The sequence below is a fragment of the Solea senegalensis genome, linkage group LG14 (genome assembly GCF_019176455.1).
Source record: "Solea senegalensis isolate Sse05_10M linkage group LG14, IFAPA_SoseM_1, whole genome shotgun sequence".
NCBI lineage: Eukaryota > Metazoa > Chordata > Actinopteri > Pleuronectiformes > Soleidae > Solea > Solea senegalensis.
The window spans coordinates 5,976,973-5,997,119 of NC_058034.1; the positions used below are offsets into that span (position 1 = coordinate 5,976,973).

At 43.5% G+C, this 20,147-nt stretch overlaps 1 protein-coding gene across 2 annotated transcripts in view; it reads left to right on the plus strand.

Moving 5' to 3' along the window:
• plpp3 (phospholipid phosphatase 3) overlaps positions 1–16,177 on the plus strand; it is a 28,853-nt gene extending 12,676 nt beyond the window's left edge. The window contains exons 2-7 of one of the 2 annotated variants that reach the window (XM_044043672.1): positions 1,282–1,436; positions 4,646–4,738; positions 5,175–5,362; positions 5,464–5,521; positions 8,899–9,075; positions 13,940–16,177. In XM_044043672.1, coding sequence (XP_043899607.1) covers positions 1,282–1,436; positions 4,646–4,738; positions 5,175–5,362; positions 5,464–5,521; positions 8,899–9,075; positions 13,940–14,068 — 800 coding nt within the window. In that variant the 3' untranslated portion in view covers positions 14,069–16,177. Of the gene's footprint in view, positions 1–1,281; positions 1,437–1,839; positions 1,998–4,645; positions 4,739–5,174; positions 5,363–5,463; positions 5,522–8,898; positions 9,076–13,939 lie in introns of both variants that reach the window. The other variant, XM_044043671.1, reaches the window with a different exon arrangement.
• The last annotated feature ends 3,970 nt before the right edge of the window (positions 16,178–20,147 follow it).

Genomic DNA, 20,147 nt, shown 5'->3' on the forward strand with positions numbered 1-20,147 from the left:
GCCTAATGTTTCGGTGGCAAATTTCACAATCATGACCTTCCATGTTCTCAATGATACAGTAGACACCTGACAACCCTTTTTTCTTTCAAGTGAAAGTAGACGTTCTTCACAAGAACACATAAGAAACCGCCTTTTGAGGTTGTACAAATGAATGTGACGAGTGAGTGTTATGTTTTTCAAGGCTGACGAGTAACCCGATCTCCCACTCCCATCAATGGTGAGACGACAGCCGTGGTTCTGAGCCGCACTAGAAACATTCATGGGTAAATCTGTGACTTTGACCCGAATGGCAAAAATCCCTGTGATGTGAGCTAACCACACGAACCACATGTGGTAATGCTTTTTATGCAGTCTGACATTGAATGTATATGTTGGTTTTGTCTGCGTGTGGGTCTTAAGGACACCTCCATATCTTGAGCTCCTACCATTTATGAACCGCTACGGTTACACACTGTGCTCTCACGAAAAATGTTCCAGAGATGGGTGGGCTTAGTTTTGTTTTTCTGGGTGCTGACACATCTCAAAATCCCTCATGGAAAACTTTGGAAGTCGCAGCCAAAGTTTAGACGCCTTGTATTTGTGTTTTTGTGATTTGATATTTATGTATTTGCACTTGGTAAGGATAGAATCTGTTTGATGACCAACTGACATCCAGCACTGGAGCAACAACTTTGTTGTTGAAGTGTGTTGACACATTTCCATCATCATCATCATCATCATCGTCGTCTTTCTGTTAATGGATGTTTGACATTTTGGTACATATTTGTGTTCTTATTGTAAGTAAAGTTGGAGGAGTTGTACACACGAAAGTTGGATTTAACACTGCGGGATATTTAGTATTCAGGTCATTATCTGGACAATGAACAACAAGCATTATTATCATTTATTCCTGGAATGGCACTTTCATCCCTTCAATTCCACATCACTAAACTCATCCACTAACAGGCTGACATCGTCCCGGTGCTGATGTGTTTCCTTTGCCTCCAATAATGGACACTTAGCCCTTACTGTCAGTGTGTGTTTGCTCTTTCAAGAGGGATGTGGGAGGCTAATGCTGAAGATACTCTATTCTCAATAGCCTGGTCAACACTGGCAGCAGGAGAGAGTTTGCTGAGTCAATACAGTGAACTCTCACACACACGACTACAAAAGTACGTCTGTTAATGTGTTTTAATGTCATATTTATTTCCCTCAGCTCAAAGGTAAGTGTAGTCGTATGGCGTATGTATGTGTGTGGGTTCATCCATCCATCCATGTGTGTGTGTGTGTGTTTGAATGTAGCTATGCTGCCCAGCCTGGTTCTGCACCGCACCTCTATTCGTCCTTACCAGAGGGGTCTGTACTGCAGTGACTCCAGCCTGAATTACCCCTACAAGAAAAGCACTGTCTCCTCCTCTGTGCTTACTTCTGTTGGGTTGACACTGCCCGTGGTGTCCGTAGTCCCCTCCCCAACACAAAGAGTGTCCACCTCGGGGAATATTGAGGGCAGAAATTGGGAGGCCCTGGGATTTTAATGGAGGAGGCTGCAAAGGAGTGATCACATGACAGGACAAAAACATTTAAAAACAACTGATATGATAATATTCTTACGACACGGTTGCATCTGAGTTCTAAAAATGTGTCACTCCTTTCCTCTAAGCTGCCCATACATGATATCCTGAAGGCCACCCCACTTCTGCTACGTCCCATGTTCCCCTGGTGTCAGCATGCTCCTTGTGCTTCCCCTGTTCTCTCCTATTTGTCTTTGTCACTGACCTTGTGCCTTTATGCCTTCTTTCTTCTCTCCCTCTTCCCTTCTTTCTCTCTCTTTGCTCCCCCCTTTCTTTGTGTCTTTTGTAGCTAGCCTGCCTTTCCTGATCATTGAGACTAGCACCATAAAGTCGTACCAACGCGGGTTTTACTGTTCGGACGAGTCCATCCGCTTCCCCCGAAAAGAGGGAGACACCATAAGTGACGCTGTGCTTTGTGGTGTTGGCATTCTTATTGCCATCGTCTCCGTAAGTCGACCTTCACACCTCCCTTTGTTTGCTGCTTTTTCCAAATAAAAAAAAACAACAACAACACCTCTTTACTAAAGAAAACACAGTAGCTAACATAGACCCTTAAAAAGTTTGAGTTATCATGCAGGATTTTCTTAATAACTCCAGGCCTTTTGCTCTGAATGTGCTCTACATGTCTTCCCCTCCATTCTAAAATGTTCTCTTTGTCATACTTTATTCTTTAATATCTACTTTGAGTCACCCAATCTATTTAATAGCCCATTTTCTTTTTAATCACCTCACTTAGTAATAAAAGTCTGGGGCAGTGAAAGGCTCCCAAGCAACGTTAGAAAATATGTGTGTGTGTGTGTGAATGGGTGCTGACGCACGTTGTCATAGACCAAAGAGATTTTACGAGGTCTTACTCAATTCACATGCCCCCACACATGTCCCTCCACTCTGACTCCTTGCCCTCTTTGCCCCCAACATTACTTTGGGTGAATGTGTCACCAATGCTCTCTCCCATGCCTGCAGCGCTGATGGCCTGAGGTGACAGCCCATTCCCATGACTTGATTCTTGTTCCAGAAAGAGAATAGCTCACATATTGTGTCAGGAGATTAGATTGGGTCAGAGGAAACATGTAATGATATTGTGTGGGGTATGTGGGCATGTCGATTAGTGCCACGTGGTCAATCTAGATGATCTTTACAGCCCCAGGAGTCTCAGTGGCACAGCCCCCTCATAACTTCCCAGACTGAGACACGGTTTCACTGCCGTCTCCTTGCCATCAGCTCGGTGGGCACACTCGCACATGCGCGTACACATGCACACACTGTAACAGCTCAGCTCCTCTGCTTATTGAAACCAGCTTGCCGTAGTTATTTTCCTCACATATTCACGTGTGGGCAAAGCTGGCGTGTCTCACACAGCTGTGTTCCATTAGCGGCGTCTACTGCCATGTCGGCACCATTCCTTTAAAGCACACACACATGCACACACATGTACACGACACACAAATATACAGTCCATGCACTGGTAGCAGATTCCAGTTGGGTCTCGTGTTTATCTCCAGTGCGAGGGAAATCCCAACAGTACCACTGCTCAGACTATCCAAGTCCGTGTTTCCACTGTGGGAAATCAAAGTTAGCAACATCAAAATAGAGTTCTGTAAGCATGCATACAAATGAACCAAATAATCCCATCAGACAGCTATTTAGCCCTGTGGTTTAATCTGAGATTTGTTGGTATGCAGACTGTTCAAGGCGGGAATGTTGCTCTGTTTCTGTTTTCCACTGAGAACAGAATAGGGGATATTGTTGCGCCACATTTAAAATGGCTTGGTTACAATAGTAACAGAGTTGAATTGACAGAGTAAAAGCCAGTGTTGCCGGGCAGATGCTGATGGCGTGCCAGCTAAAATCAAATACACGCGGTGGAACTATGCTCGCTTCAGTGTCACGAAAGAAAATCCATCGCATCTCAGTGACAATAGTACCAGGGGTCTTTTAAAATAAGCCCATGGATGCCAGTCACATTTAAGACTAGGAGATAAAGAAGGGGAGGAGAGGTATTAAATGCAAATTCTGACAACCCAAGTAAACCTCTGTGAGCTGTATCAGCCTCATGTGGATTTTATCTCTTGCTTAGTTCAGAACAATTCACTGACAACAGACACACAAACTAACATACCACAATGTTTGTTTGTTCTGGCTGTGAGCCTGCCAGCTGACCACCCAACAGGCAGGATACGCAGTGTTGATCAAGCCAAATAAAACACACACACACACACACACACACAATTCATGCACATACGCAAACGGTGAATTTCTGCATTAACGCGGTGTCTGGGAAACACCGAACCTTCGCGCGTACGTACATATAGAGTCCTGGTGTTGTTCATTGGCCCCACAGTTTCTGCCTTGTGTGGACAGAGGAAGGAAGGCGAGATGCTGAGATGTGGTGGTGGTGGAGAGCAGCCAGTCTGTCAGTCACATACCCCAGGTGGTAGAAATATGATTGACATCTCGCTGCCCTGAGCGCTGGCTTGGTAGAAGCCTCCTCATGAGATCTTTTCATGGGGCCCAACGTTACTCAAAACCACCTGTGTGGAATTCCAGAGGAGTCAGGGTTAGTCCGCTCCATTTGAGCCAAGACTTGACTTTGGTATGAGGAGGATTTGCATCAGGGTTACCCTGATGCAAATCCTCCTCATACCAAAGTCAAGTCTATTATGATTTAGTTGTCATTTTAGACTATTGTTCCGTTAATGTTTTTCCTTTTTCCCCATCTCACCATCCTTCATGTCCTTAATACAAAACTGTAACATACCTTTGAGCAGAACATCACATCACTTCTCCGTAATCCCCGCATCCCGACATCCACACTGCCTGACGGAAAGGCAGGCCATGCTCATTCTATGTGTCTGTCTGTCAGTCAGTCGTACTAATTCTGTCCCTCCTGTCTTGGCCTTCACACATCAACGCTCCTCCACCTTTTGACTTCAGCCTGGAATTAAATTAGATTTCCTGCATGATTCGCACTCAAACATTACTTTTGTACTGCATGGTTACCTGCACGATTCTGTGCCACGATCACACTGTATGGCTGCATTTCTAGCTCACATTTGTTATCTACGTGTATCCCGATAACACATTTTCTCTCGTAGATTGTGATTGGAGAATGCTACAGGATTCACCAGCTCCATGAAGGAACCAAGTCTTTCATTGGGAATCCATATGTTGCAGCTCTCTATAAACAGGTCAGACACCCAGTCGTGTTTTTATGGCATTACTAGCATGTGATTGTCAAATCATCCCTTTTCCCTTGTACTCCACTCTGATTTCTCCACATGTTTAAGATGTGCTTATGTGTAAGATATGTTTTCTCTAATAAACTGGTGAGGATGCTGAGCTCTTGCCTGCAACGACAGCTTCAGATTAAATTTTTGTAATCATCAGTGATTGCATAATTAATACCCATCTTTGTAAGGGGTCAACTTTTCCTACTGAAAATAGAGAGACATTCAGTAGTTTCTCATGAAGCTATAACATAAGTTGTTGTTATAGCGTAAAATGACTGAAAAGACAAATTAGTTTGAAAAGAATTTGCATTATCAAGTCGATTAACCGTTGCTATATTTGAGGGACACCTGTGTATAAATATTTAATAAACTATGAGTGTGTGTTGTCTTGCAGATGGGAGTGTTTCTCTTTGGTTGTGCCGTCAGCCAGTCTTTCACAGACATCGCTAAGGTGTCAGTGGGTCGCATGAGACCCCACTTCATAGACGTGTGTAGACCAGATTTCTCCACCATCAACTGCTCCCTGGGGTACATCACTAACTACACCTGCACTGGTGATGAGAGCGACGTTCAGGAGGCCAGGTTTGTGTCAACAAGCAAATAAGCAAAGAAATAGACAAACACACACACACACACACACACACACTGCTTAAACTGACCAAAGACAATCCTTCTCTCCACAGGAAATCCTTCTTCTCAGGACACGCATCTTTTTCAATGTTCACCATGCTCTATCTGGCTGTAAGTAACCCTGAAAACCCAGCTCGCACACTCTAAAAACAAACACACACACATGCTGAGAGCCAACAAAACAATGGCTTACAGATTGTAGAGGGCGTCGTGGAAATAAGGCTTGACTCTCATTGGAGATTCACTGCCTTGTCATCTGTGCGCTATCGTCCTTTTTACTCCTAAGAAAGTATGAACGTCTTTCTTCAGAGCAGCTGCTCGGCCACTTCCTGTCCTCTGTCATTTCCTCCATCTCTCTCCACCTGTTGTGGGTGTCTGGTGGGACTAAGCACCGCGGAGACATTTGACGCTTCAGGCTGTTATAACACACAGAGAGACAATTGTTAGCTTATGGGTCCTCAGCTATCTCTACCCCCCTCTTCCCTGGGTTTATATACCACACATTTCCAAACTATCTCTAAAAACCTATTTTAACCTGTGTATCTTCCAGTACTTAGCATGTAAGCATCCACGTTTGTTGCAAACCTTACTTTTTACAACTTGAGACGAGCGATTAATACTTTTTATTTCATCATTTGGATCGGTTGAAACAGTCCTTCTCTCACATAATTTGTTTCTGGCGGATTCATGACATCATAATTCACGTAACACCACAAAGGTCAGGTTTACCCACTCATTTGGTGTGAAAGAGGCTTTATACAGACTGCAGAAATGAGTCTAATATTTAGGTTTGAGCTGGTCAAGGTTTAGCTTCGGTGCGGTCTCAGATCTGACACTTGGCTGACAGTTAGTCCTGGTATATTTTAATATATTGTTATGCAGTGAAAGTGTTTTTGGGTGTTCCCTAGCCTCTGGTTGAACTCCGGACAGACCGAAGAAAAGAGATGAATTAAAAGCAGGGGAAAAAGTCGAGAGGGAACATAGATGTTCTGCGTCCAGACCACAGAGTGACACACACACACTAGTCAGAGACCAGTGTTCCAGCTGTGGCAAGCTCCAGACCGTAGCCAGAGGACGCTGGAGTGAAGAGAGCGGGATGATTGAAGGAGAGGAGCAGCAGTTACTACTCAATGTTTTGGAATATAAAACCAGCCTGAAACAAAGTGCCACTGCCCACAGTGGCAGCATTCCTAGTGGAAAAGGGAATCTGTGGCATGTTTTGTTTTTACCAGCTGAAAACCAGTCATGTGATGTTTTTACTAACAGAACCGCCCCACAAAGTCAGAAGGATTCTTGTTTTTGAGGCTTATTTTTTTTTCTTCTTGTTCCTCAGATTCCTCACCTCTAAATTAGCCGATTGATAAATCACATTTCATTGTTCTGTGTCTTCTGTCATTCTAAACAAAAAAGTGCAAAACTGGAAACCGTTCATATCTTAAAATCCTCATCCTTGCATTATAAAAGTTCATATTTTTGCAGTAACGCTCAGCACAGCAAAATTGAACTAATATCAAATATCAAATATGCAACATCGGCACTTTCACAGTGCAGTCGCCACCTTGTCACACCTCGGCTGACTGGCACGCTGTGATGCTGAAGCACTCTGTTTGTTGCAGAGCGTGTCGGAGCACAGTGACTGTGTCTGATGTGGTCAGAGCTGAGACTTAACACATAGATATATGGCACAGACCTCATGGCATGCTATACAGCGACACCGCAGCCACAAGTGTGTGTGTGTGCGCGCTCATGTGTCACACTCAAGTTTCCTCTTTATTTGTTTAATGTGCAGAAATACTGTGCGTTATCCTTTTAGACAGCCTGCTATCACTTTGGCAGACAACATGTGGATGAATTAATGAAAAAAAAACATGTTGGTGATATAAATACTTAACCACAGCTATGCTTTTGTCTCATTCTCTCTCACTTTGTTGTGTCGTGTTCTTCTTTCATCTAACACACTGACTCTGACTCGAGCGAGATGATCTTTATGAAATGAGCCGGATTCCTTCAGAAACCACCAGACTCTGTGTCGCTCTTGTCTTCCTCTGTCATGGGAATCCACTGGGACTCCTTTTGTTGTTTGGTTTTATTGTTGTTTTCTCCAAGCGAACTATTTAAGACACATATATGCAAATGTGTGGAAAGCTGGCCCCCGGGTCAGAAAGGCAAATGCCTCAATCTAGCTATAAAGAGGAGACATTTTAGAAGGTTTTCTCAAACTGCTAATCATGACTTTGTCTTTGCTTTTGCTGAGTAAGACATTTGTTTTAAACCAGTTATCTGAGTTTACACACTGCCCTTCAGTTGCACAGTTGCTCGGTGCATTACTGTAGCTGCGTGTTTAGACTGCATTCAAGTGCTCGTTTTCGTGACTGCGTCCACTAACAAAGCTTCCTTGAGAAATTGAGAGGTTTAGGATGTTGCGTTAATGGCTGCAGTACGTCAGACTAAAAAAAAGCACTTATCTGAAATTCTTACCCGCCACCTGAGAACGACTGCAGAGGAAGTTTGAAGTCTAAACATCCCAGCCAGGGAGGAGAGAACAGGACTGGGAGGGATGGGAGGGATTGCTTCCTTTGCTTCCGTAAGGAGAAGAACAATGATAGCGTTTCATAGAGGAAGTGTCAGGGAGTTTTTCGGCCATACCTACATTGGCTCACAGTGAACAGGGATTAGTGGGAGGCGCTGTGGCTGTCTGTATGTATTGTTAGCTCGAGCTGATTATAAGACACAAGTCTGGAGGTTTGGGCTGGGCAGACCTTGACTGACGGCGGCCCTCCCAGGTTCTCTGTCTCTGGGTGTGAGAGACAGGAAGTGAGGGGTATGAGTGGTACAGCAACACAGGATGTCTGAGAAACCTGGGCTGACCTCACCACTCCGCGTGGATTTAAAAAGTGGCCATGGTCTTGGTTGTTCCTGTTTTCATTCTCCCCCGTCACAGCGGGGGGTGCCTCCACTATGTCTTATGTTTACTCTAATACACGGGTGATAAGATAAGAGAGTTCATCCCAGCACAAGTGCAGATTACATGTACAGTGTGTGTGTGTGCACGCGCGTGTGTGAATGTATTCCAGTGGCTCTCTGTGGCCGTGCTGTTTTTACAGCTGGGATGTTGAACCATGAATCAGTCATGTCCGGGTCTCAGGCAGTCGAGTGTGTGCGTTTCTGTTAGTGTTTTAAGTCTGGCGAGCCTGACCTTTTTGATTCAGTCTAGACCTCTTATACAGTAATAACACACACTCTATCTCTTCCACACACACACACACACACACTGCAGGTGCAACCCGTGTAAAACTTAATTAGCTTCATGGCAGAAATTCAGCCAGGTGTGTTTGAGCATTGCTGCTGTCAAAACACATTTTTACCTTTGCACTTCATGAAATCTTAGACGTCAAAGCATTCACACAGTAAGTCTGCCTGCTACTGTGGTATATGAACAAAATGAATAACGTCTTCCTGTTCTCCTCTTCCTCCATCCTTCTCTTCAGTTCTATCTTCAGTCCAGGTTTACATGGCGCGGCGCTCGCCTCCTCCGCCCGCTGCTCCAGTTCACCATGCTGATGATGGCGTTTTACACCGGCCTATCACGTGTCTCTGACCACAAGCATCACCCGACCGATGTCCTTGCAGGCTTTGTGCAGGGAGCCCTGGTGGCCTACTGCATAGTGAGTGCACACAATGCATGCTCAAAACACACAACAACACCTGACACGGGACACATTTCAGAAAGCCTCCACATTCTGAGCTCTTTTTATCACCTTTTTTCTGCCTTTGCGGAAAAGAAGAAACAGAGCAGGCAGTGAAGTGAGCAGAGTCTGATTCCCTCTAATGAGGAACACATTGCTTGAAAGCCTCGTTTCACAGTGTGTCCGTGTTTTTGTGTGTCTGTGCATCGGTGTAAATCCAACCTTCTTCTCCACTCTTGTGACATATCGTCACAGCAGTTGCCAGTGATTTTTCGTAACCCTCATCATTACACGGCGCTTGATGGAGCCAAGGAAAATTGAATTTTGGGCTGAGAGGGAAATAGCAGGAGTGTAAAAAAGGGCTGGGGTGGGGGGGGTATAGTCCTTTGAAACAGGAATGAAGCTGTTAATTATTTTGGGTTTTTTATTTGGCGGCGCTTGTTCTAACAGCACAGCAGGCTAGGTTCTAAACTCTGCTGCCTCTGGGAAAAGTATGGAAAGACACACTAATACACACTTAAACGCACACTGGCGAGGACACACACACACACACACACACACACACACACAGAAACCTTTACCTTTTTACAGGGTCCAAATCATCAACGTGGAAAGGATTAAATTCATAAAATTCAGCAAGCTCTTGGCACAGCTGAAATACACACTTGCACACACTCACGCACACAATCACGCACGACACAGCGGGGTCCTCGAATGCCAGGCTTACCGAAGCATGCAACACGAACCTATGAGCTGTAATCAGTAACAAAAGACAGCAGAGCTGTGGCACAATCACAGCCCCTCTCACTGGGTGTAACTCCTGGACGACATCAGCTCTGAAAAATAAAATATATGTTTTCATTTCTCATGAGCTCAAATGGGCACATCTGCCAAGAGGAGAGAAGGGAGGGAAGTGACAGAAAGAGAGGAGCCTTTTTCTGCATCTTGGCTCCAGACAAGTGTGGGTTTAATCCAACTCAACTATTCCACTAGGCTCACAGAGACACCCTAACACACTGTTCACATCCGTGTGTGTGCACAGTCGAACCCCTGCCAATCAAGCAATGAGGGTAGTTTTACAATCCCTGACACGTTTTCTGATTTGCCCAGTCCTCAGTGGAAATGCACATCTGTGAGTACTTTAGCTCGACTGTTTCAGCCCCTCAAAGAGCAGTGGAGCCGAAAGGACCTGACAGAGGATGAGTGGAAGCAGGATAGAGGAGGTCAAAAAGACTTTGCGTCTTTGTACTACCAACTGCAAGTTTAAAAGAAAAAAAGGAAAGTGTGAACATCTTTAGATCCTTACAGGAAGACAAGGTTAAAAGTGTACACTTCAAAGCATGAGCTCACAAGTCACTTCAAGTCATATCAGGTTCAATAGCCTTAGATAAGCTTGTCCACTATTATTCATTTATTTATTCATCTAGAGTTATATGCTAATTTGTAAAAAAGTCTGTTGTCCTTGGGCTGGAATCAGAGAACATCCGTGTTGAATAAAAACACGTGTACAACACGCAACACATATTCACAACAAATGTGAAAACATCGCAGGCAATCATAACACGATGTCACAACAATAAAACACAACAAATGTAAAACATGTGACCAACAATCAAAGGTGACTGATCCACTATGTGATCCTCAAATTGCTAATGGAAGAGTGATGAAGCAGCAGGCACAAGTGAGAGAATTAGTCTTTGGATTACTAGCTGGTGTGGAAGAGGAAGAGATAAAGAGGAGGGAGCAGCAGACAGAGGAGGGGGAACTCGCTGTGACCACATGGGCAGAAAAGGCCTGAGCTACACCACACAGTCATGTCTGATGGTGTTCCCTGGTTGTTCTCCCATTGTCAGAGCTTGTGAAATGAATCTGTTATAATAATCCTCATAAATCACTTTATGAACCAGTGCCCCATTGCAGTCTGGGTTATGCAGTTCATTCTTCCTACTTGAGCTCCTTCCATGCAAGAATGGAAAAGTCTCCAAACTTTTAGCAGATACACAAAGTGTGATTTGAAGAACAAAAGCGCACTTTAGAGGAATTTGTTGATTGGCACATTAGTCCCAAGTGTGCAGTAGTGAACAATAGCCCCTAAATATCACATGATTAGTGATGCGGTCTTGTGGAAAAAAAAAGAAAAGTTCTTCCTTTTCAAACACATTTGTCTGGAGAGAAGTATGTTGTTCCATGACTTAACCGTGTCTGAGATTTCAGGTTTCCCCAGGCTACTGTTACTGCTTTAATCTTAGTGTTTCCCCTCGGAGCGCTATTAAACGTACCACACAAACCCACTTATCCGTCCACATGTGATAATAGATGCAGATTTGATGAAACACGTCGTTGAGTACGCGACGGAAAGTCGTCCGTCTGTCCTACCTGATACTTCCCATCAGACGCAGTGACCTAGTTTTCAACTAGTGTCGTAATAAAAGGTCAAGAGGACCAGAGGCCTGCAGGAAGCAGCTGTCGGAGAGAGAAAGCTGCTGCAGCGCTCATTTTGTTTTTTGAGGTTCATTGTCACAATGGAGAGGAGTGCGGCCAGGCAATAAAAGGAGGACGAGGCGAGAAGATGCTATCTCTCTCCCCAGTTCTTGGTTAGACACATGAGGACTTACTGCACGGTGTGGGGGGTCTCAAATACTTAAGCATTGTCTTTGTGGTCAGTGAACTTGTAGAAGCAGGAAGTCAACTGTGTCAGTCAACAGACATGTTTGCGCACCATTTACACGGTTGTTTTCGCAGCTTGTGCACATATACAATGAAAGGCATGATTTGAGCACATATTATGGGATGATAATAAAGCAATGAAAAAAAACAATATTTTCCCAGGACTAAAGTAAACGTGCAACATAAAGTCAGAGCAGCAGGTTTGAACTTACTTTGATGTAAAAGCAGTTGTGGGTTTCATTCAATTTGCACCCCCTTCATATACGTAAAGGGGGGTTTTGTGAGTAATGTGGGCTATTTTTTTCTCTAGACATTTACATTTCCTGCAAACCACCCACTTCCTGTCTTCCAGTCTGTGTCTTTGTGAGTCAGGCATGGCATTTGAACAGAGCAACACACACACACACACACACACACACACACACACACACACACAGGTTTGCGTAGCTATTCTTTTGTGGACTCCACATTGGCTTCCGTTCATTTGGACAGCTTAAACAAAGGGTTACAACTTAACCATAACCACTGTCCATAGTCCCGCTGTGATCCTGGATTCCTCGATGACTCGGGAGATTCTCAGACATATGACTGAACCTCATATCTCTCTGCACATGCATAATAACATCACATATATACACGCATGACGTACTGAACACATGACACCGTGATAACTGTACTGACAAAGGGTCTCTTTATATGCGCCATGAAAGCAGCTGTATGTCATGGGGTTGTCCATGTCTGTGTGATGTCATCGGTGTCAGAGGTGAACCAGTGAAGGTCATTTTATTGTCAGTAAATGTCAAGCTATAATAGGAGACAATGTGTCTATAGAGAGCCTAATGAGACAACCTTTTATTAGCGTTTTATAAATAGATCAGGGATTATACGTCAAACAAGCAAAGACGGACACCGAAGTGTCTTGCAGTAAATGGGAGGACAAATCTCGATCATTTTCTTTTTTAAGTGTACAGTCGTTTCCATGGTCCCACTTCCTATCAATCCCTGCTCATTTTCCTGTTTCATGATGTCATCAAGATCTCAGGGAAAGATTTTCTTTCCTGCTTTTTCCCTCCAACGTTCCCTTCATTCATTACAAAGACTGGCAGACTGACCTCATTGTGATGTCAAAGGGGAATTCACTCTTGGCGTTGTTGAAAAAAAACGACTACAGGCATACACTATAAATGAGTAAGCTGCACTAAGACCACAAGTTTGAGATTATAAAACGTGTCACACGACAGACTTGCAAAGTAATACAACCCAACCACTGCGCTGCCCTCCTGCTGGGCCTCCTCTCAGCAACGGCGAAACACTTACAGATGGTCCAGAATATGGCGGCGCGTATAGATTTCAATCAGCCTGAAAAAGGGCATATGTCACTCTGCTGTTTATCGACCTTCACTCGCTTCCCTTTGTCAGCCAGATTAAATTAAAAGTAACACAAGCTTGTCTGCAGAGTTAACAACCACCTGCTTGAACTTTATCATGTGGGCTTGTGCTGGAACACAAGACGACCACAATCTAGACTTTTTTTTGTGGTTCTCCAAAAACAGTGCGACGAGCATCTTAGTATACATGTGTAGATTAAATTTCACACCTGTGCCTAACTCAAGGTCTATACCGTACTTCCCCTTTGTATTAAAGCAGGGGTGTCAAACTCATTTTTGTTCAGGGGCCACATACAGCACAATTTGATCTCAAGGGGGCCGGACCAGTAAAAATAGCAAAATAATAGAATAATAACCTATGAACAACAAGAACTCCTTTGTTTTTTCTCCTTTGTTTTACATTTAATGAAGGATAATTTTACAAAACATGACATTTCTTGAAAAATATAAGTGCAATTTCAACAATATCATGCCTAAATGTACTATTTACACAGCACACTGGATCTATAAAGGCACAAACATTTAGTCACGGGTATCTGGAGCATTTGACATTACGTTAAGATTAGTGTGAAATTTTAACAAATTCATCCTGTGGGCCAGATTGGACCCTGTGGCGGGCCGGTTCTGGCCCCCGGGCCGTATGTTTGACACCCCTGTATTAAAGCGTCTGCCATAAACAGAGAGAACATAAGAGCGTGCAGTGCCTGGTTTCCCCTGTGGTGAAGTGATGCATCCACAGATATGTTATGATACACTGTGACCACGCCCTCCCTCTGTGTGTCCGTCAGGTGTTCTACGTGTCAGATCTGTTCAAGCCCCGGGTGAAGCCGGCCACGCCCCCACCCTCCCCGATCAAGAAGGAGCTGCTGCCTTCGTCCGACATCATCGAGAGGAACAACCACCACAACATGGTGTGAGAGAAGCCACATCTCCTTCCTGTGACCGAGGAGCCAATCACAGTGCTGCTTGCCTCCCATCGGACAGTAGAATGTAGCGACGAGAGACTGTAGCTGCTTCTCAAATGGCATCCTCCTCCCCAAGTACCTTGCCAGTCGCCTTGTGGGCCAGGGTGTCAGATTTGAGAATTGCACAGCAGAGACCACTCTCACTCTTATTTTTTTTATTTACTATTTTTACGTTAACTACTAATCAACATGTGAGCCCATTGTTTTGAGCACAAACACAAGCGAATTGGAAGGTAGACGACAAAATGAATTAATGATTTGATTACTTGACAGGCAGAGTTGAGGGTGCGGAGGTTTGACAGAGGTGGAACCACACAAAGGGAAAAACCCTTGTGAAGAAAACAAAGAAAATAGACAAAATGAAGAAAAAAAAAGACAAACCCCTGCCTATAGGGAGGGAGGGAGTCTCAGTGATGCCTCCTCTCTGAACTCTCTGTGGCCTTGGAACACCATAGGACAACAACTTCCTTAGCTACGGGAAGGATATTACTGCAATAAATAGCAGCATAGACATATTTACATTATAGAGAAGTATAACTTATAGCACTGTTTTAACGTCTGTTGTCCATTATCACCACTTGCTGCCTGTGATGTCCGACTGAAAGAAAGTTTTACGATGCTGATGTCCTTGAGACAGAAACACTGACCCCTAGAACCTGAGCTTGGATCGATCGTCTCACAAGACTTCACACCCAGATAAAGTTCAATAAGAGTCAATGTTTTCCTGGAGGCTCCTGCAAGCGTCATACACTTGTGTTTTAAGGCCTTTATAACATATTCCAGGGCAGGTCTTTGGGTGTCCTCGTGTACTTCTCTCTCCAGATTCAGCACGTCAAGGTTTTCTTTGCAGTGGACTGTCAGTGCAGCCTAAACCCGGGATGTTGCATTTCTTGAGGGTTAGATGTAGTAAAGCAGGGACATGCTCTGTGGAAGGAGGGAGACAGATCCCACAACCCTCCCAGCCTCAGCACCTGTACAGGAGGCGTGGCTGTGCCGTGCCAGTCTCTCGTGCTGGGGCCATCTGTTTATCTTCCTTCACAGGGTAGAGGATGGGTGGGCAGGGTGAAGGGGCGTGGTCTGTCGCCTTGGCAGAGGGTGATGATTTACAGCTAAGCTGGCACATTATTTCGGGATGATTGAGCCTCTTTCTGCTGGCAGGGAGGGGCTTCTCACCCACCCAATCACTCATTGGCAATAGATGTTTTGTGTGTGTGTGTGTGTGTTATCTGTACACACACACACACACACTGTATGTTACACTTGTGCTTGTACATGGACATTGTGTGTTTAAATATGTATGAGCGCTGCGCCCTGTGAAAAGAACCCTCTTGATGAACTGTGTGTCAAATGAAGCACACACTGTCAGCTGTGCCATGTGTGTGTGTGTGTGTGTGTGTGTGTGTGTCAGAGAGTGAGAGAGCAGGTGAATGTGTCAGAAACTGTGGAATTAATATTTTTATTCTCTGCTAAAAGAAAACAACTAAACAAAAAAACATCTCTGACCTTGTATGTTTATAGCCATGTCATGTATAATCACTATCAGTTGTACAGAACCACAACCACAAGCCCTTGTTTATTTTCCGGCTTCTCAAGAATCCTCCTCCAAAAAGACACTCCGCCATGTTGCACATCTTTCTCGCCGTATAGTCCGTCCTATCATTTCACAAAGCCGTTTTGACTCTCGCTCTCTCTCTCTCTCTTTTTTTTTTATAAATATATAAATAATGTATAGATTACTAAAATTAACTTGTAAGATATTTGTTAAACATGTTTAGATATATCCACTATGATTACAGACCTGTGTTCTTTATGAAAATGCTGCTTAAAAAGCATCGATTGACAGATTTTTGTATCTAGGTAACTAAACTATTGTAGAGTGTTATAGTTACATTTGTAATATGCATTCATCCACAATTGTGTATTAAAATTCAATATTAGTATTTTTGTATTGTCCTGTGCTTTTGTACAAAAGAAATAGAAGCAATGCTGTTTTTCTTTTCTGCAAAATTTACTAAGCTGTAATACATGTGCTTTTAAATAAAAAAGCTCATTATGAACACAGCTTTGATATGTTGGTTGACTATTTACTACTGAACACTACATTTCAGAGGGACTGACGACAAAAAAGGAACTCACTCTTGTTGACTGGTACTTGCTGTGTGAACAAAATAAGTAATAAGTAGTAATAAGTAGTAATAAGACTGATGTTATGCCTTAAGTAGCATACATGTTTCCCCCTAAGTGTTCTGTAAAGTACAGTCTTTTATTGACAGTGACAGTAAAGCTGGTCTGAGGTCAGCTGTAAAAAACTGCACTAAGCAGAGATTTACGGTGCCTGTGAACAGCTGGTAGGTCTGGGGTCAGCCATGCATAGCTGTAATAGTAAAGTGCCTGCTGCTGAGGCAGAGAGAGAGAGAGGCCCACGTTGTGGTCTTGTTTGGCAGCGGAGCAGAGCAGAGCTGGCACCAGGCCGTCACGAGGAGGCCAAGGCACATTATATACGACTGTACCTTTCTTTGAATAGGCCGAGTGAGTGTCCCTCATCATCACAGAGGGTACCACTACATTATTACCCCAAGTTTCCTTAGATCTTACTTTCCAAACATGTGCAAAAGTTTAAAAAGCATCGCTGGCACTTCAGAAAACCTTGTAAGTGTGATGGTGATGATGACATTTTAATACAAGTTTGGTGGAATTACATCACCCAGAAATTGGTCCTATAAATTCTATTCAAAAACCCCCTTGGATAAACGCGAACATGGTGGTCATGTTATAAAGGTCTGTTTTTCTTGGTGTTTGAATTGTTTATATTTTTGGGGAGACACGTTGATGTATTTAACAAAGATAACAATAGAAAACGAGAAGATTATTGAGTAATAAGGCCTATTAAACACATTTCTGATGCTGTTGAATGTGGGAAACAAAGTCGTTTGTCAGCTGGTAAGTTAACCCTGTTCTGCTCTGCTGGACTTTGTTAGAGATTCCCGTATAATTGCTGTGGAAAACTTGGCCTCTCTGAGAAGAGGGCTTCACAGATTGATAACACATGTCTGCATGCCATGTTCTGGACAACTAAACAGGGACATACAATATACTGTAGGTGGATATCATACCGCTATGTCACATGCAATAACGTGGTCATAGTAAATAATGCAGAGGCCGGAATGTTGAACGGGTAAAAGAGTATTTTTCAGTTTATATTTAACTCAGTTGCCATGATGTAGAATGTGTAAAAGTGGTTTCTGAGTGGCTCTCAGCTGGTGATCCAAAACAAGGCTGAATAACAGACTGGCACACATGATATAAAAAGCATCAGTGCATAACAGGGCCGCTTCTGTAGGCGGCTCAGGTTTGGCTTGCAAGAGAGAGAGAGAGGAGAGAGAGATGGAGGTGGGTTAAGGTGTGGGTGGCACCTCCATGAGAGCTGTCAGGAGGCCAGGAGCTCTGAGGGCCTTTTTCTCCGCGGCACAGGCCAGGAAATCGAGTCGCAGCTGGCTTTAGAGAAGCACAGAGAGCTGCGTGGACAGAGGAGAGTCAGAGGATGGAGAGGCAGTCCACTGTTTACAGTACGTCAGTGTCTGTTCTGCAGAGCTGTATCAACATAATATGATCCTCCTACAGGACACAGACTGGACCAATAGGTAAATGTGTGTGTATGTAAGAAAGAAAGAAATATATGCCACATTGTAATCTTTGATTTCAATTTTTTTTTCTCCAAACAAAAGATAGCAAATGTGGAGGTGTGAATGACTGATGACTGATTGAAGTGGACGGATGAAATGAGAAATGAAACAAGACCATGCTGTGAAAATGGAACAGCCTTTAAATTTAAGAAAAGAGGACACCCAATAAATGTAATCTATTAAATGGCAGACGTGTGGGGGCGGCATGAGGATTAATATTCATTAATGTCATGTTTTCACGGTGTTTTCACCGTCTGGTTTAAAGGTCGTCATATTTTAGTGTTGAATATGTAGCAGAGTGATTAATTCAATGACCGAAGTACAATTACGATTTGGATTACAGTTATGATAAAACCTCTGGTATTAATCTGTGTTAGTGGTTCAAAATGAAATAAAAGGATTTCTGGTAGTACTTACAATTGGGAGCATGTTACAATTTGTAAATGTGCATAAGTGCATCCTTACAGAGCGGCTAACATGACTTATATACAAGGTGTGCTTTTTTAAGAATTGGTTAAATCCTTAATATTCAAGCTCATAGTATGATAGTTTAGTGTTTACATTTTAATAACATGTGATTAAAACATGTGGTCAAACAGTAAAAAGTGTCCAGATGTACATTAATCTGAACGTTAATGAATCTAAAATAGACCTGCGTGACACCTGGTTTGACAGCCTTTGGTGTTTTGAATCCAACTTTATTGATATCGCAATAAAACGCACACTTCACACCTAAATACATTATCCACGAGTGACATAGTGTCTGCTCACGGGCGGTGAGTTGGACGGAAAAAAAAGAGGTTGACGTGACATTTAATACATTTTGCAGATGTTGGCTTTATGTGGGGGCAACAGGTGATTATGTCATCTTCACATAAATGGCCCCTGTGTCCACCTACCATGTTTTTCCTTTCATCCTTATATTTCCCCAGCAGGTCCTAAAAATTACAATTTCTTTAACCAACTTTTCTGAATTTGTTTTTTTTGTTTTTTTTTTTTTTGCTTAAGGCTCTAGCTTCATTTGCAAACTTTAATGTTTGATAGGCATTAAAGTCTCACTCAGTAACTGCATGGAAAACACATCTCCCCTCTCTGTCAACCTCTGGACAGGTCAGAAAAGGAGTAAAGGGATTTAGTTGCTCTGAACTTTTTACTGGACATGCTTTTTACACATGCAAAAAAAAAAAAAAAGTTTTATGGGTTTATTTTCATTTTTTGCACTGAGATGGAAATCATCGCGGCAAATGTCACGGTTAATACAGAAACCCCAAGAGGACAAGCCGAACGCACAAAGACACACTTGCACCTACGCTCATCATCTTCACTGGAGCATTCAGACAAGTAAACTGAGCACAGGGAGAGGATTTACCTTGGGATTCAGTTGTCTGCTTCCTTTAGTGTAGAAGAAGAAGAAGAAGAAAGGGTGCAGAGGATGAAGGAGAGCAGTGAGACGTGAGGAGGAAATGGGGTTAGACGACTGAGACACAGGCCTCCGTGTTCCTCTGTGTGGAGCACAAGCATCTCTCGCTCTTTCCTCTTCTTTTTTTTTTTCCTCTACAGAAGAATTTCTGTCATACAGCCAACGTTGCTTAAATTGGCCACATGCTCCACCTGCTCACGCAACACTGCACTTAAACCCTTTTAAACACATATTGGACCCACATGCACAGAGAAACAAAACAAACAAACAAACAAACAAACGAAAAAACACACACATGCAAATCATCCAACAGCACTCAGCCACAGCATAATTACCAGAGGACAGAAATCAACTCAATCCATCACGTAGTGGTTCAGGGCTCACTGCCCGATTTACTGGTCATCCATGTTTGTGTGTCTGTGCGCGTCATGTATGAATCTATTACGTCCTCCTGCTGGAAGCCAAATCTGAGCTCTGTACTCAGGGGCCGTGTGTCTGCTTCGCTGACAACAGGCCCAATACCTGCTCCAGACACTTGGCCCATCGCACTCGTAAAGCAGTGATGTTCACGCTGAGGAACTTACTGGAATATATGCGTTTCCAGGTCAAATGCTGTCATTTGACTGTTCACGGTGAAGGAGGAATTACTGATTGTGAAGTGCATGACTCAGCTCTGGTATCAGTTTTTCTCTCTCTGTGGGGGAACCTGGCAGCGATACAGGGAAATTGTAGAGTGGTGCCAGGTTTCGTAAGTTCAGAATTATGTTGAGATATTAGGAAATGTGATTTAGCGTCGAACAAAGCTCATCCATCATCGTCTAAAATCAGGCCCAGGTTATATATATATATATATATGTGTGTGTGCGTGTGTGTGTGTTTATGTACAGTATGTGCATGACTCCATTCTGACCTGAGCAAACAGTCGTCC